This window comes from Bombina bombina, chromosome 4 (assembly GCF_027579735.1).
Source record: "Bombina bombina isolate aBomBom1 chromosome 4, aBomBom1.pri, whole genome shotgun sequence".
In the NCBI taxonomy this organism is placed as follows: domain Eukaryota; kingdom Metazoa; phylum Chordata; class Amphibia; order Anura; family Bombinatoridae; genus Bombina; species Bombina bombina.
Genome location: NC_069502.1, coordinates 1,197,804,607 through 1,197,820,880, shown reverse-complemented (window position 1 = coordinate 1,197,820,880; position 16,274 = coordinate 1,197,804,607). Strand labels below are relative to the sequence as shown.

The 16,274-nt window shown below is 35.1% G+C and overlaps 1 protein-coding gene across 1 annotated transcript in view; it reads left to right on the top strand.

Moving 5' to 3' along the window:
* GLP1R (glucagon like peptide 1 receptor) overlaps window positions 1-16,274 on the top strand; it is a 1,017,454-nt gene that overhangs the window by 820,034 nt on the left and 181,146 nt on the right. Inside the window, exon 10 of the mRNA XM_053712812.1 lies at window positions 472-541. Within this exon, the coding sequence (XP_053568787.1) occupies window positions 472-541 (70 nt within the window). The remainder of the gene's footprint in view (window positions 1-471; window positions 542-16,274) is intronic.

The following is a 16,274-nucleotide window of genomic DNA, read 5'->3' as shown; positions in this document are numbered from 1 at the left end:
TCTTTAATCCTGATTGGCTAATCAGTTAATCAATCCAGGTTTTAAGTCCCAGGGTCAAATCAAAATTAATAAATAAACAATGATATGTGTGTGTGCTTGTGTATGTGTATAAACAGACTACTAGATAGGCTGGGTGTGTGTGTATATGCCATTATTTAGAAAATTAACATTTGGAATGTTAAATTATTTTCAAACATAAATGACTCAAATGTAATTCGAATTGACTACTATTTCAAATTTGTCAAACAAATGTGTCAAAAAATTGTTCAAATTTGTTTGAAGGATTGACCCTATCTTTAAAAAAATTACCTTTGTAATAATTATTTGTTAATTTTTAGTAAAGATTTAGAATAATGCTAATTTGGAAGCACTGTATTTTGGAATTCATAGACTTTTACTTTAGTTTACTTATGGCTATTATAATTTGCATATTTTCTCTGAATTAACCATCATTTTTTATTCTTTTTATAGATGCTGGACCCGAAATTATAACATGAATTATTGGCTTATCATAAGGCTGCCCATTTTAATTGCCATCGGGGTAAGCTTGTGAATGTCTTCAGAAGTATACACACAATAAACCTCCAAGGCTGCCCAGTGCCCACCTATAGATAGTATTAAAGTTTTATGTTAATCATTAAATAAACTGCAGGTGAGGATCACTTTTCCTGGTGGTTAGAAAAATCATGAAACACGTGGTGATCAAAGGTCTATGTTTTCTATGATTACATAATTTATCTCATCTTTGAAGTGGAACTTGCTCTATCAAATAAGGGTATAATGAGAGGTGGCAGCTCCATAATAGGTTTTATACGGGGGGACAAGCTCTATCTGCTGCTCAGAGGAACAGGAGATCAACATTCCCAGGTAGATCACCTACACCTTTAAGGAACAAGTAATTTTTTATCCAACCGATATGGTTGTCGTCTTTCAAATAAGAGGTCAAATTGAGGTGGCAGTGATGAGGAAATAAGGATCTTTTAGCGTAAGCTGTAGGTGTTCATAGTGATCATCCTTTTACAGCAATCATCTAAAATTGTGACCTCCCTGCTCATTTGAAATTAGAGGCTCCCTTCTTTTATATAAGTGGTCCCATGGTCCTTTACTATGAACTATGAACTCAAAGAATAGTCTATTTAATGATATGTAAGTGCTACTAGATCTATATTGGTAAACCACACATAAATGTCAGACACGTTTAGTTTAACAGCTGAAATAATCCAGTTCCAATGATTAAACATAGAAAATGATGGGTCCCCCAAGGAAACAAAAATAGTTATCATTAATGGTTACTTCAAAAAGAAAGAAACTGTGTTTAAAAGTTAAAATCTGGATATGTGCATTTGTTTTGTTATGAATGCATTTTGTAACGAAAATACGGATATTCGTTTTCACAAAACGAATATCCTAATGAATGCACAAACTAATTTAAAGAAATTTAATATATGCTAATAAAAATCATTAGTACCTTTGTTTCCTTTAAATTAACTTTAAAAGGTAAAATACTGACCTATAGCGCACTGGGGAGTCCGACCCTTCTTCACAGAGTCCTGAGCCATCCTATTAGGAAGAAATCCCAAAGCCTGCGGTAAAGAGGAAGGTTTGTTAGCCAAGCTCCAGTATCCGTTGCACTAAGCACCCTGTGAGCAGGCTCAGGGTTCTGTGAAGAACGGTCAGGATTAGCGTGTAGCATATATAGATAGGTAACTATAAAACTACACTTTTTCACCAAAGGAATATTTTTACATTTGTTTAAGAAAAAAAAAAAAAAAAAGAATGTAAATTTTACCAAAAAGTCAGTATTAGTTTAGTTTAAGATTAAATGAATTCCAAATAATGCAGCAAACTAATATTCCGAAAACATCATTTTCAGAAAATGCTTTACGGATGATTAGTGCGGAAATATTTTTTTCTGCTGCATAAATCTATTAAAATCCCTTTACAAGTACGATATGAATGAATCAAGAGTTCTGTTTAAATGCTTTCAATAAATGACAGTGGAGTATTTAGTTGTAGTGCTCCCTAGGTACCCCAACAATGTTACCTCATATTTGCTTAAAACATGAAGGGGGGTCACACACCCTCATTAAGTAACTGGGGAACATCAGTTTGTATTAAATATATACAGTATATAGTTATGGGAAGTCAACATGCCAAAGAACTACCACTTAAAAATAGTTACCTCCCCCAAGGTACAGGCCTAGTCAGCCTATGTCTAATATGTCCATGATAAGTGTTTCTATTGAAATAATGAATAATAGGAATAATAAGGCTCACAAAATATATTACAATCTGGAAATGTATTTGAATTACTGATTTATACAAGATGTTTTATTATAATTACTAATATCCAATTTAATAAAAATGTAGATAAATATAGAATTGACAATTATTACCATTAATGTTTCCACTGTAATAAGTAAATTAGCTTGTGAAGGTAATATAGATGATTTAGTCATACCTAATAGCCATGAAATACAAGAGATAAAATAACTGATGAAATAAAATAATCCATTTGAAAAATCCATCTAATGAATGGAAATAAGCAAATTGATTAGACAAATGCGTTAATTCAGTTGTGCCCAGTACCCATGAAATTAAATAAATTACACGTACGGATAGCATGAAAATGATTTCAAACAATTGATAAGGAATATTTAAAATTGATTATATAATATGTACACTTGAGACAGCAATATCCTGTAAGTTATAATATTTGAGTAAAGAAATATTTGTACATCCCTCACTGGCATAAACAGTTGCAGTTTAAAAGTTATGTTTCTTCTTTGCTCTTTTAAAGGGACAGTCTACTGTTTATTGTTTAAAAAGATAGATTGATAACTGCTTATTAATAATTCTCCAGTTTTGCATAACAAAAACAGTTATATTAATACACCTTTTACCTCTGTATTTGCCTTGTATCCAAGCCTATGCAGACTGCCCCTTATCTCAGTTCTTTTGACAGACTTGCATTTAAGCCAATCAGTGCTAACTCATAAGTAGCTCTAAAGAGTGAGCACAATCTTATCTATATGGCACACATGCACTAGCAATGTCTAACTGTGAAAAACTGTCAAAATGCACTGAGATAAGAGGCGGCATTCAATTACTTAAAAATTAGATTATGAGTCTACCTAGGTTTAGCTTTCAACAAAGAATACTAAGAGAACAAAGCAAATTTGATGATAAAAATAAATTGGAAAATTGTTTAAAGGGACAGTCTACGCTAAAATTATTATTGTTTAGAAGATAGATAATGCCTTTACTACCCATTCCCCAGCTTTGCACAACCAACATTGATATATTTATATACTTTACAACATTTAAACCTCCAAATTTCTGCCTGTTTTTAAGCCACTAGAGACAGCCTCTTATCACATACTTTTGTATTTGCTTTTCACAACAGGAGACTGCTAGTTAATGTGAGTCATAAAGATAACATGGTGTTCATGCCCGAGGAGCTATTTAAGAGTTAGCACAACACAGTACTAAATGCGAGTCAATAGATAATAAATAAAAAGTCATGTGATCAGGGGTTGTCAGAAGATGTTTAGATACAAGTTAATCACAGAGGTAAAGAGTATATTAACCCCTTAATGACCAACGACGTGCAGGGTACGTCCTCCAAAAAAATGTCCTTAACGACCAAGGACGTACCCTGCACGTCGTTGATCTTTGAAAGCAGTGGAAGCGATCCTGATCACTTCCAGCTGCTTTCATGTTATTGCAGTGATGCCTCGATATAGAGGCATCCTGCAATAACTTTTTTAAGCAGTCCGATGCAGAGAGAGCCACTCTGTGGCCCTCTCTGCATCGGCTATGATCGTTGGTGGGTGGGAGCGTGTCCAGGGAGGCGAGTGGGGCGGCTATCAGTAGAGGAGGGGGCGGGATCGTGTGCGCACGTGCACGGGAGCGTGCACGCGCGTGCACGGGGGCGCATGTGCACGTGCATGGGAGCGTGCACACGCGTGCACATGTCAAACTGCCCAAAACTTAGAACTGAAGTGGAAGAGGCACAAGGTGGGAATCAGTGGGAGAGAGGGTGGGAATAAAAAATATTAATGATCTGGGAGAGGGTGGGGGGTTGGGTGTTAAGGGGGGTAAGCTACACTACAGAAAATATTAAAATAAACTTTTGATTTCAAACTGGGTACTGGCAGACAGCTGCCAGTACCCAATATGGTGCACAATAAGGCAGAGGAGGGGGGTAGAGAGCTGTTTGGGGGGATCAGGGAGGTTGGGGCTAAGGAGGGGGGGGTCCTACACAGCAGAATTTTTTTTTTTTTTAAACAAAACAAAAAAAATCTTTTATTTTAGTACTGGCAGACTTTCTGCCAGTACTTAAGATGGCGGGGACAATTGTGGGGTGGGGGAGGGAAGACAGCTGTTTGGGAGGGATCAGGGGGTGTGATGTGTCAGGTGGGAGGCTGATCTCTACACTAAAGCTAAAATTAACCCTGCAAGCTCCTTATAAGCTACCTAATTAACCCCTTCACTGCTAGCCATAATACACGTGTGATGCGCAGCAGCATTTAGCGGCCTTCTAATTACCAAAAACCAACGCCAAAGTCATATATGTCTGCTATTTCTGAACAAAGGGGATCCTAGAGAAGCATTTACAACCATGTGTGCCATAATTGCACAAGCTGTTAGTAAATAATTTCAGTGAGAAACATAAAATTGTGAAAAATGTAGCCTTTTTTTCAATTTGATCGCATTTGGCGGTGAAATGGTGGCATGAAATATACCAAAATGTGCCTAGATCAATACTTGGGGTTGTCTACTGCACTACACTAAAGCTAAAATTAACCCTACAAGCTCCCTACATGCTCCCTAACTAACCCCTTCACTGCTGGGCATAATACATGTGTGGTACACAGTGGCATTTAGCGGCCTTCTAATTACCAAAAAGCAACGCCAAAGCCATATATGTCTGCTATTTCTGAACAAAGGGGATCCCAGAGAAGCATTTACAATCATTTATGCCATAATTGCACAAGTTGTTTGTAAATAATTTCAGTGAGAAACCTAAAGTTTGTGAAAAAATTTGTGAAAAAGTGAACGATTTTTTTTATTTGATGGCATTTGGCGGTGAAATGGTGGCATGAAATATACCAAAATGGGCCTAGATCAATACTTTGGGATGTCTTCTAAAAAAAAATATATACATGTCAGGGGATATTCAGGGATTCCTGAAAGATATCAGTGTCCCAATGTAACTAGCGCTAATTTTGAAAAAAAGTGGTTTGGAAATAGCAAAGTGCTACATGTATTTATTGCCCTATAACTTGCAAAAAAAAGCAAAGAACATGTAAAAATTGGGTCTTTCTAAACTCTGAACAAAATTTAGAAACTATTTAGCATGGGAGTTTTTTGGTGGTTGTAGATGTGTAACAGATTTTGGGGATCAATGTTAGAAAAAGTGTGTTTTTTCCATTTTTTTCCTCATATTTTATATTTTTTTTATAGTAAATTATAAGATATTATGAAAATAATGGTATCTTTAGAAAGTCCATTTAATGGCGAGAAAAACGATATATAATATGTGTGGGTACAATAAATAAGTAAGAGGAAAATTACAGCTAAACACAAACACCGCAAAAATGTAAAAATAGCCTTGGTCCCAAACGGACAGAAAATGGAAAAGTGCTGTGGTCATTAAGGGGTTAATATAACTGTGTTGATTATTCAAAACTGGGGAATGGGTAATAAAGGCATTATCTATCTCTTAAAACAATAACAATTCTATTGTAGACTGTCCCTTTAAAATTGCATGTCCTATCTGAATCATGAACGTTTAATTTTGAATTGACTGTCCCTTTATTAGCTACATTTGTAAGAAGAATTGTGTAGTAAATAATACAGTTTTTTTGTTTGTAGACCACTACACTACACTGCAAAAAAATAAAATAAAAAAATGAAAGTTAAAAATATCTATACATTAAGTACTGGCAGGCAGTTGCCAGTACCAAAGATACCAGCCATTGTTGGGGGTGGGAGGGAGCCGTTTGGGAGGAATCAAGGTAGCGGGACGGTTGATGAGGTATCACTACACTGCAGAATTTTTTTTTTAATAATAATAATAATAATATTAAAAGCATACTGGCAGATTGTCTACCAGTACCTAAGATGGTGGGGATAAGTGTGGGTGGGAGGGAGAGCTGTATGGGAGGGATCAGGAGGTGGCTGGTGTAATCTCTACACTGCAGCTAAAATTAACCTTCCAAGCTACATGATTAACTCCTTCACTGCAAGGAATAATAGAAGTGTGTTGCACAGCTGCAATTAGCAGCCTTCTATTTACCAAAAACCAATGGCAAAGCCATGTATGTCTGCTATTTCTGAACAAAAGGGATCCATTTTAGTTTAATGTCTAAAGATGGATATATATATATATATATATATATATATATATATATGTGTGTGTGTGTGTGTGTGTTTATATGTATAAATATGTATGTACAGATATGTGTATATATATATATATATATATATACACTGTATATACATTTATTTTTATATATATATATATATATATATATATATATATATATATATATATATGTATATATATATATATATATATACAGTGTATATATATATATATATATATATATGTGCACATATGTGTACATATATATTTATGTATTTTATGTGTATATATGTATTTACAGATATATATATATATATATATATATACATATAAACACAGATACATATGTATACATATATATATAGACATATCTATAAGTGCATTCGAGTCCTTTCCTGTTAAGTAGATGAAAACATATTTCACATATTGCCAATGTTCTGCACATAGCTGAATAATCATCAATATATATATATATATATATATATATATATATATATATATATATATATATATATATATATATATATATATATATATATTCTGTATATGTATACATATATATACAGTATTTTACCCAAAAAACATCAGCTATATTAATTTATGAATAAGTAGGACATATTCTGCTATGTGGAAGACATTGGAATGTTTATTTTCATGTCGAGTTAGCACAAATAAGAATATGCTATCTGAGTGGGGTGTTTTTTTCTCCATTGACTTCTATGAGGAAATATGTGAACACGCACGCTATATTCTAACTTTGCATTTTCACGCTAAATCTTACTTCTAGCGCAATTAACAATCAAGCGGAATTGTTAATTTCCGTTCCACTCATAATCTGGCCCTTAATTAATAACAATATAATCAAAAATGTTTTTGTCAGTGCTAGGTTTTCTGATTTGATACAGGGAAGAGTGCATTTAAAGATTGCTTCAATGTGTTTCTGTTTAGGCTGAGAAAGCCCAGAAACAATACCGCTATTAAGAAACTATGAGCCCCATTTATCAACCGGACAGACAAGGTATACTTCCACGAACCTGTTCATCTGGGATTGCAGCCAGTAGTATGCTGCCTGCATTTAACATTGCAGTTGTGGATGGTTGTGCAATGCGGCCCTTTGTTCACGCAAGGCCAATGACACAAACAGAGGCTGTCAATCACTCTGGGCAAACATGTTCAGGGTGATCTTATCCGCCAGCTAAGAGCTGATGACTGCTGCTTCTTAACTATCGGCTAAAGGCTCGCTCATGCAAGTCTGTACTGAAGGCGCTCCAAAGATACATGATAGATAGATATTTATACTGGAAAGTTGTGGAAGTAAGAGAACTTGCCACGAAAAAGTATGCACATGAAGCACTCTATGCCCAGACTCTGAGGTGGTACTAGCTGTTGAAATCTCTTATAAAATATAACTTTTATTTTATTAGATTAATAAGTGTAACAAAACAAAAACACACAATATTAAAACTAATATAAGAAAGCTCTGTCTAGTCAAAAATCAATCTCTGTAAATGTTATTTAATATATTAATGCCTTCAATATTATATACTGTATCTCCCAGAGATATTAGTGAAATGATGTAATGTCTCACAGTATGCCAGTAAAGATGGCACAGGTCTCCTTAGAGTGTACAGTTAGGGTTATTATCTAAATCCACAATTGTGGTTGTTGATATATGTGATACCACTGTCAGTATGCAGTTGCGTATATAAACACTGTATTATCTATCAACTTTAACCACCGGAGTTGTGGATTGTATCTCAAAGATTATGTGATAATATATATCCTATTGTTACGCATGTATCAATAATCAAAATTGCAATATCGAATTATGTATCATTCGGTATGTCACTCTAACTCTTTTAGCAATATTGGAGTAGTGCTCTAAAAGCTCATTCCGAAGTAATGCTGTTACTATTACTCAAATTATTATTCAAGTGGTGATTCTATTACTTCGGTTTATGGGTTTATAGGAATATGTATCCCCTGCCTTGTTGCTAGCGAGTTATTTGCCACTTAGTAATGTGCTCAAAATTTCTTAAGGTATGTTGAGCGCTGACAGTATCCTATGACTGTTTGATTTATTTCATACTAAGGGTATGTATACGTGATTCGCAACCCAACTTTTGTTCACACATAGCATTCACTCTGGAGCTATTGTATTCCTCCACCAACAATGTTCATTGGATAGCGTCACTATTCTGATTAGTCAGTTAGCTCAAAAACATAGATCAGTCAATGTATTAACAACGTTTATATTAATATTTTGGCAACCACATACTATAATCTGTATTAAAGTGTCCGGATATTGGGGTATTATTTTCTATACCTATAACACACTTTTTGGTGCTTTGGTCTAAGTTTATAAATACATAGGGGGGTAGTTATCAACGTGTCAACTTTCCTGCCTTCGCCGGCCCAATACGCCCGCCTAAGCTCGCCTCACATAGCCGCCGCGGACCTGAAAAATTTCGCCTAAGTTATCAAATAAAGCTGTCAAAAAGCCGCGGGGCAATGAGCATCGGACTGTGAGAGTTATCACTCATCCGATCTCGCTGCTCTTTGGCTTTTTCCCAGCTTTATTGCTAGCCTGTCACTAAGCACTCACACTAACTATACTGTTTTACCCCCTATACCGGCGCCCCCGGAGACCCCCGCAACTAAATAAAGTTATTAACCCCTAAACCGCCGCTCCTAGACCCTGCCGCATATCTGTTAAATGTATTAACCCCTAAACCGCCGCTCCTAGACCCTGCCGCAACTCTGATAAATGTATTAACCCCTAAACCGCCGCTCCCGGACACCGCTGCCACCTACATTATACCTATTAACCCCTATCCTGCCCCCCCCTACACCGTCGCCACCTATAATAAATTTATTAACCCCTATCCTGCCCCCCACTACACCGCCGCCACTGTAATAAATTTATTAACCCCTAAACCTAAGTCTAACACTAAACCTAACACCCCCCTAAATTAAATATTAATTAAATAAATCTAAATAATATTTCTATTATGAACTAAATTAATCCTATTTAAAACTAAATACTTACCTTTAAAATAAACCCTAATATAGCTACAATATAAATAATAATTATATTGTAGCTATCTTAGGATTTATTTTTATTTTACAGGCAAATTTCAATTTATTTTAACTAGGTACAATAGCTATTAAATAGTTATTAACTATTTAATAGCTACCTAGCTAAAATAAAGAGAAATTTACCTGTAAAATAAAAACTAACCTAAGTTACAATTACACCTAACACTACACTATACTTTAATAAATTATTCCTATTTAAAACTAAATACTTACCTTTATAATAAACCCTAATATAGCTACAATATAATAATAATTATATTGTAGCTATCTTAGGATTTATTTTTATTTTACAGGTAACTTTGTATTTATTTTAGCTAGTTAGAATAGTTATTAAATAGTTATTAACTATTTAATAACTACCTAGCTAAAATAAATACAAAATTACCTGTAAAATAAATCCTAACTAAGTTATAATTAAACCTAACACTACACTATCATTAAATAAATTAAATAAATTGCCTACAAATAACTACAATTAAATACAATTACATAAACTAACTAAAGTACAAAAAATAAAAAAAACTGTTACAAAAAATAAAAAAAATAGGTTACAAACATTTTAAAAATATTACAACAATTTTAAGCTACTTACACCTAATCTAAGCCCCCTAATAAAATAACAACCCCCCCCAAAATAAAAAAATGCCCTACCCTATTCTAAATTAAAAAAGTTCAAAGCTCTTTAACCTTACCAGCCCTTGAAAGGGCTATTTGTGGGGCATGCCCCAAAGAATTCAGCTCTTTTGCCTGTAAAAGAAAAATACAACCCCCCTCAACATTAAAACCCACCACCCACATACCCCTAATCTAACCCAAACCCCCCTTAAAAAAACCTAACACTAATCCCCTGAAGATCATCCTACCTTTAGTCGTCTTCACTCAGCCGAGCCACCGATGGAACTGAAGAGGAGACCCGGACCGGCAGAAGTGATCCTCCAAGCGGTGCTGAAAAAGTCTTCCATCCGGGCAATGTCATCTTCCAAGAGGCGCTGAAGAAGTCTTCTATCCGGGTGATGTCATCTTCCAAGCCGGGTCTTGAATCTCCATCCCGCCGATGTGGAACATCCTTCTTTACCGACGGACTACCGACGAATGAAGGCTCCTTTAAGGGACGTCATCCAAGATGGCGTCCCTTCAATTCCGATTTGCTGATAGGATTCTATCAGCCAATCGGAATTAAGGTAGGAAAAATCTGATTGGCTGATTGAATCAGCCAATCAGATTCAAGTTCAATCCGATTGGCTGAATCAGCCAATCAGATTGAGCTCGCATTCTATTGGCTGTTTTGATCAGCCAATAGAATGCGAGCTCAATCTGATTGGCTGATTGGATCAGCTAATCGGATTGAACTTGAATCTGATTGGCTGATTCAATCAGCCAATCAGATTTTTCCTAACTTAATTCCGATTGGCTGATAGAATCCTATTAGCCAATCGGAATTGAAGGGACACCATCTTGGATGACGTCCCTTAAAGGAGCCTTCATTCTTCGGTAGTCCGTCGGTAAAGAAGGATGTTCCGCGCCGGCGGGATGAAGATTCAAGACCCGGCTTGGAAGATGACATCGCCCGGATAGAAGACTTCTTCAGCGCCTCTTGGAAGATGACATCGCCCGGATGGAAGACTTTTTAAGCGCCGCTTGGAGGATCACTTCATCGGATGGAAGATTTCTTCAGCGCCACTTGGTAGATCACTTCTGCCGGTCCGGGTCTCCTCTTCAGTTCCATCGGTGGCTCGGCTGAGTGAAGACGACTAAAGGTAGGATGATCTTCAGGGGATTAGTGTTAGGTTATTTTAAAGGGGGTTTGGGTTAGATTAGGGGTATGTGGGTGGTGGGTTTTAATGTTGGGGGGGGGTTGTATTTTTCTTTTACAGGCAAAAGAGCTGAATTCTTTGGGGCATACCCCACAAATGGCCCTTTTAAGGGCTGGTAAGGTAAAAGAGCTTTGAACTTTTTTAATTTAGAATAGGGTAGGGCATTTTTTTATTTTGGGAGGGTTTGTTATTTTATTAGGGGGCTTAGATTAGGTGTAAGTAGCTTAAAATTGTTGTAATATTTTTAAAATGTTTGTAACCTATTTTTTTTATTTTTTGTAACTTAGCTTTTTTATTTTTTGTACTTTAGTTAGTTTATGTAATTGTATTTAATTGTAGTTATTTGTAGGTAATTTATTTTATTTATTTAATGATAGTGTAGTGTTAGGTTTAATTGTAACTTAGGTTAGGATTTATTTTACAGGTAATTTTGTATTTATTTTAGCTAGGTAGTTATTAAATAGTTAATAACTATTTAATAACTATTCTAACTAGCTAAAATAAATACAAAGTTACCTGTAAAATAAAAATAAATCCTAAAATAGCTACAATATAATTATTATTGATATTGTAGCTATATTAGGGTTTATTTTAAAGGTAATTATTTCGTTTTATATAGGAATAATTTATTAAAGTATAGTGTAGTGTTAGGTGTAATTGTAACTTAGGTTTGCTTTATTTTACAGGTAATTTTCTCTTTATTTTAGCTAGGTAGCTATTAAATAGTTAATAACTATTTAATAGCTATTGTACCTAGTTAAAATAAATTTAAATTTGCCTGTAAAATAAAAATAAATCCTAAAATAGCTACAATATAATTATTATTTATATTGTATCTATCTTAGGGTTTATTTTACAGGTAAGTATTTAGTTTTAAATAGGATTAATTTAGTTCATAATAGAAATATTATTTAGATTTATTTAATTAATATTTAAGTTAGGGGGGTGTTAGGGTTAGTGTTAGACTTAGGTTTAGCGGTTAATAATTTAATTACAGTGGCGGCGGTGTAGTGGGGGGCAGGATAGGGGTTAATAAATGTATTATAGGTGGCGACGGTGTAGGGGAGCAGATTAGGGGTTAATAAATTTAATATAGGTTGCGGTGGGCTCCGGGAGCGGCAGTTTAGGGGTTAATATGTATAGAGTAGCTTGCGGTGGGCTCCGGGAGCGGCGGTTTAGGGGGTAATAACTTTATTTAGTTGCGGCGGTGTAGGGGGGACAGATTAGTGGTGTTTAGACTCGGGGTAAATGTTAGGGTGTTAGGTGTAGACAGCTCCCATAGGAATCAATGGGATATCTGGCAGCAGCGAACTTGTACTTTCGCTATGGTCAGACTCCTATTGATTCCTATGGGATCCGCCGCCTCCAGGGTGGCGGTTTGAAAACCAGGTACGCTGGGCCGTAAAAGTGCCGAGCGTACCTGCTAGTTTTTAGATAACTGGCAAAAGTAGTCAGATTGTGCCGAACTTGTGTGCGGAACATCTGGAGTGACGTAAGAATCGATCTGTGTCGGACTGAGTTCGGCGGATCGAAGTTTACGTCACAAAATTCTACTTTTGCCGGTCTCTAGCCTTTGATAACTAAGGCGAATCAGCCTCGCCACAAATACGCTGCGGAATTCCAGCGTATTTGAGGTTGACGGCTTGATAACTAGGCCCCATAGTATCGATAGTAGACCCCCTATAACTATAACACACTTGTTGGTGCTTTGGTCTAAGTTTATAAATACTTAGTATCGATAGTAGACCCCCAATATTGTGAAGCTTGTTATTCTAGTTACACGTTGCGAGCTGTCAATATCCTGTGACTGTGTAATTTGCTTCGTGTTAAAGATACATACGTGTGTGATTTGTATCACAACTATTTACCGCACAAAATGCTCGCACAGGAACTGTTTTATTACTCAGCCAACAGTATTCTATGAATAGCGTCACTGTTCCGATTACACTATTATTTCCAAAACATTCATCTGCCAATATATTCACAACATGTGTGTCAATGTTTTTGCAACCTCATAGCGGAATATGTATTCGATGTCAGGATGTTAAGAGATTATTTTCTGCAGCTATAATACACTTCCTACTACCCTTGAGTTTTGAATACTTGTCATCGATAGTTAACCCTCAGTATATTAGAGCTATTTAGTCAGGTTCTTGTTAGGGTATCGCAATCTATGTTATAATATGATTACGCTAAATATGCTCACTTCGGAGCTCTGTTTGGTCCTTTAGCAGTATCACTGTAGCGACTGTTCTTGTAATACAAACCGCTGACTGTCAATGTGTATATCAATACTATGGCCACCTCTTAGTATACCTTGAGTCTTTGTAAAAAATATATTAGTAAACTCTTAGCGTATATTAGGAGTAGAGATTTTTTATACAAGCTATTTCACTTTTATTATTAGTACCCGGATCTTGAGGTTGTTTATCGGCTTAGCTGTTACATATATTCAGTGTATTTTAGATTATAAAATTTCTTACACAAGCTTTAGCTTATAACAACCAATCCGGAGTTATATAAAAAATCTATTCTAATAACCCCATTCACCGAAACTCTCTTGTGAACACGTATAACCCATTAAGGTCAGTGAGAAGTGGCTCCTTATAATTAATAGCGTTATTTCTAAGCGATCTGATAATGAGACATATTATAGACAGTTAGAGCTTAACTTATACAACATTAAAACGGCGTCTACACACTACTGACGCGTTTCGCCGTGGGGGCTTTTTCAAAGGCAGCGGGCCGCCAATATTTAGAAAATGTATATGCTTGTGTTACCGGAAGTACCATCCCTTCTTTTCTCTGATTGGTTTAGACGATGTTCAGTATATTGGACCGTTTGTTAAGGTGGTATATACCTTTTGTTATATTAGATTTTTTAAGGAATGAATGAGTGTTGTTATTCCTTTAACTGAAGCACTTTATGAGTAATCCTTGTCTTTTCAGTATTTCTTGAATATGTTCTCCTTTTTATGTTTATAAATAAATTCTATTTCACCTTCTCTATATTATACATCATAGTTTATGTATCTTCTAATCTGGTTTTGTATCTAAAATCTCATTTATAAGATACTTGTGATTTCTTTACTATCTGAGGAATATTTCAAAGTATGATGTTCTGTAACCGATCTTCTTATTAGAGATGAAATACAAATGTACATTATCTTGTTCTGATATTTTTCAAGAGCTATACGTTAATATGTTCTCTATTTGTTGTTATTTTCTTTGCTTTCTTTTCTTTTCATTTTACTTATTTTGAAATTATTATTCCATACAGATTTTTGCATTTTTCATATACATCTTAGTGCCAACATAAGATGAGCATCAACATCATATGTACATTAATAAGTTGCTATTAATTATCTACATTGAATGAATTTGTGAATATGTGTGAAAAAGAATTTGTGCGTGGATGTATGTTACCTTCTTCATTCTAAGGTAACTGAAGTGTAACATAACAGGATTTTTTTAAAAATAATTTTAATGTGTTATGTGAATAAAATAATTCAAGAAGTCTCATTTAATTATGAGAACGGTGATAAATTGCATGTGAAAAAATATATACACAACCATTGTTGACTCATATATTATTTTTTTAAATCTGTGACAAATAGTGTTATGTGAGGGAAAAATTAATTATAAAGAAAGGGGAATAAAAATTATATAGAGGGGGGGAAAAACGGGGGGGGGGGATGTGTATGTGAGGATGAAACTTTGGGTGAAAGTGAACTGGTATCTCTCTCAGGATAGTCAAGTGAATTATCCAAACTTAGTGTGTTTGATCATATGATTCTCCTGTTGCCACCACATGTATACTGATTGACAACTGTAATCATTATGTTTAGAGAACATTTAATTATTGAATTTCCTTCATTATTATATAAATATGTAATAGTTGTTTTGCTCATTCATTCCATTGGGTTGGACAGTATTTAATAGATAGATCTATTTTGTCTCTGCTCTGAGGAGTGCTGTTTCCAGATCCCCTCCTCTTATACCCAAACTTACTTTTTCTATGCCCCAAAAGCATAGTTCTTGCTTATTGGAACGGTGGTGGCTTAAAAAATGTGCAGCGACACTGGTGATCTCCCTTTCTCTTTGTCTTCTGCTGCATTTTTTATGTTCCGCAAGTGTTCCATCAATCTCATATGGAGTTTCCGTGTCCTCATTCCTATATATTATAAATTGCAACTGCATCTTAAAGCATATATTACTCCTTCCGTATTACAACTGATGTATCTTTTGATGGTATACTTAGATCCAAATCTGTCCACTATTTGTGTGGTTGGAACCATGTATTTACATGTACTACAACTCTCACATTTATATGATCCTGGTCTGAAAGCTGATCTTGTCTTCTTTGGTTGGAAATGACTACTACTCATGAGATCCTTTAGGTTTTTAGTTCTTCTATAACCAATCATAGGTTTATCTCCTATTTGGCACTTCAATATTGGATCTGTCATGAGTATATTCCAATGTTTGTTGACAATTTTGACCACTTCTGGTGTCTTGTGGTTATAAGTCAGAATAAGTCTAGGGATTTGTGAATCTTTTTTACTTTTTTTTTTATGTAGAAGTTCTTTTCTATTTGTGTGGAGAGCTCTGTATTTAGCTTTTTTGATGCTAGTCTTACTGTAGCCACGTTTTATCAGTCTGTTAGTTCTTTGGCTCTTACCTTGAAAGTCGCATCCTCAGAACAGTTTCGTCTGATTCTTAAAAATTCACCAACTGGAAAGCTTTTGATGGTCCCTGGTGCATGAGCACTAGTACTATACAGTAAACTATTAGTGGCAGTTTTCTTTCTATATAGATCAGTTCCAATATTTCCCAGGGAATCTTTATAAATCGTGATGTCTAGAAAATGTATCTTCATCTGGCTTGCTTCATGTGTCAATTTGATATTAAACTCATTGGTGTTCAACCTCTTTAGAAATTTAAGTAGGTCTTCATAACTTCCTTCCCAAATGAAGAAAATATCGTCT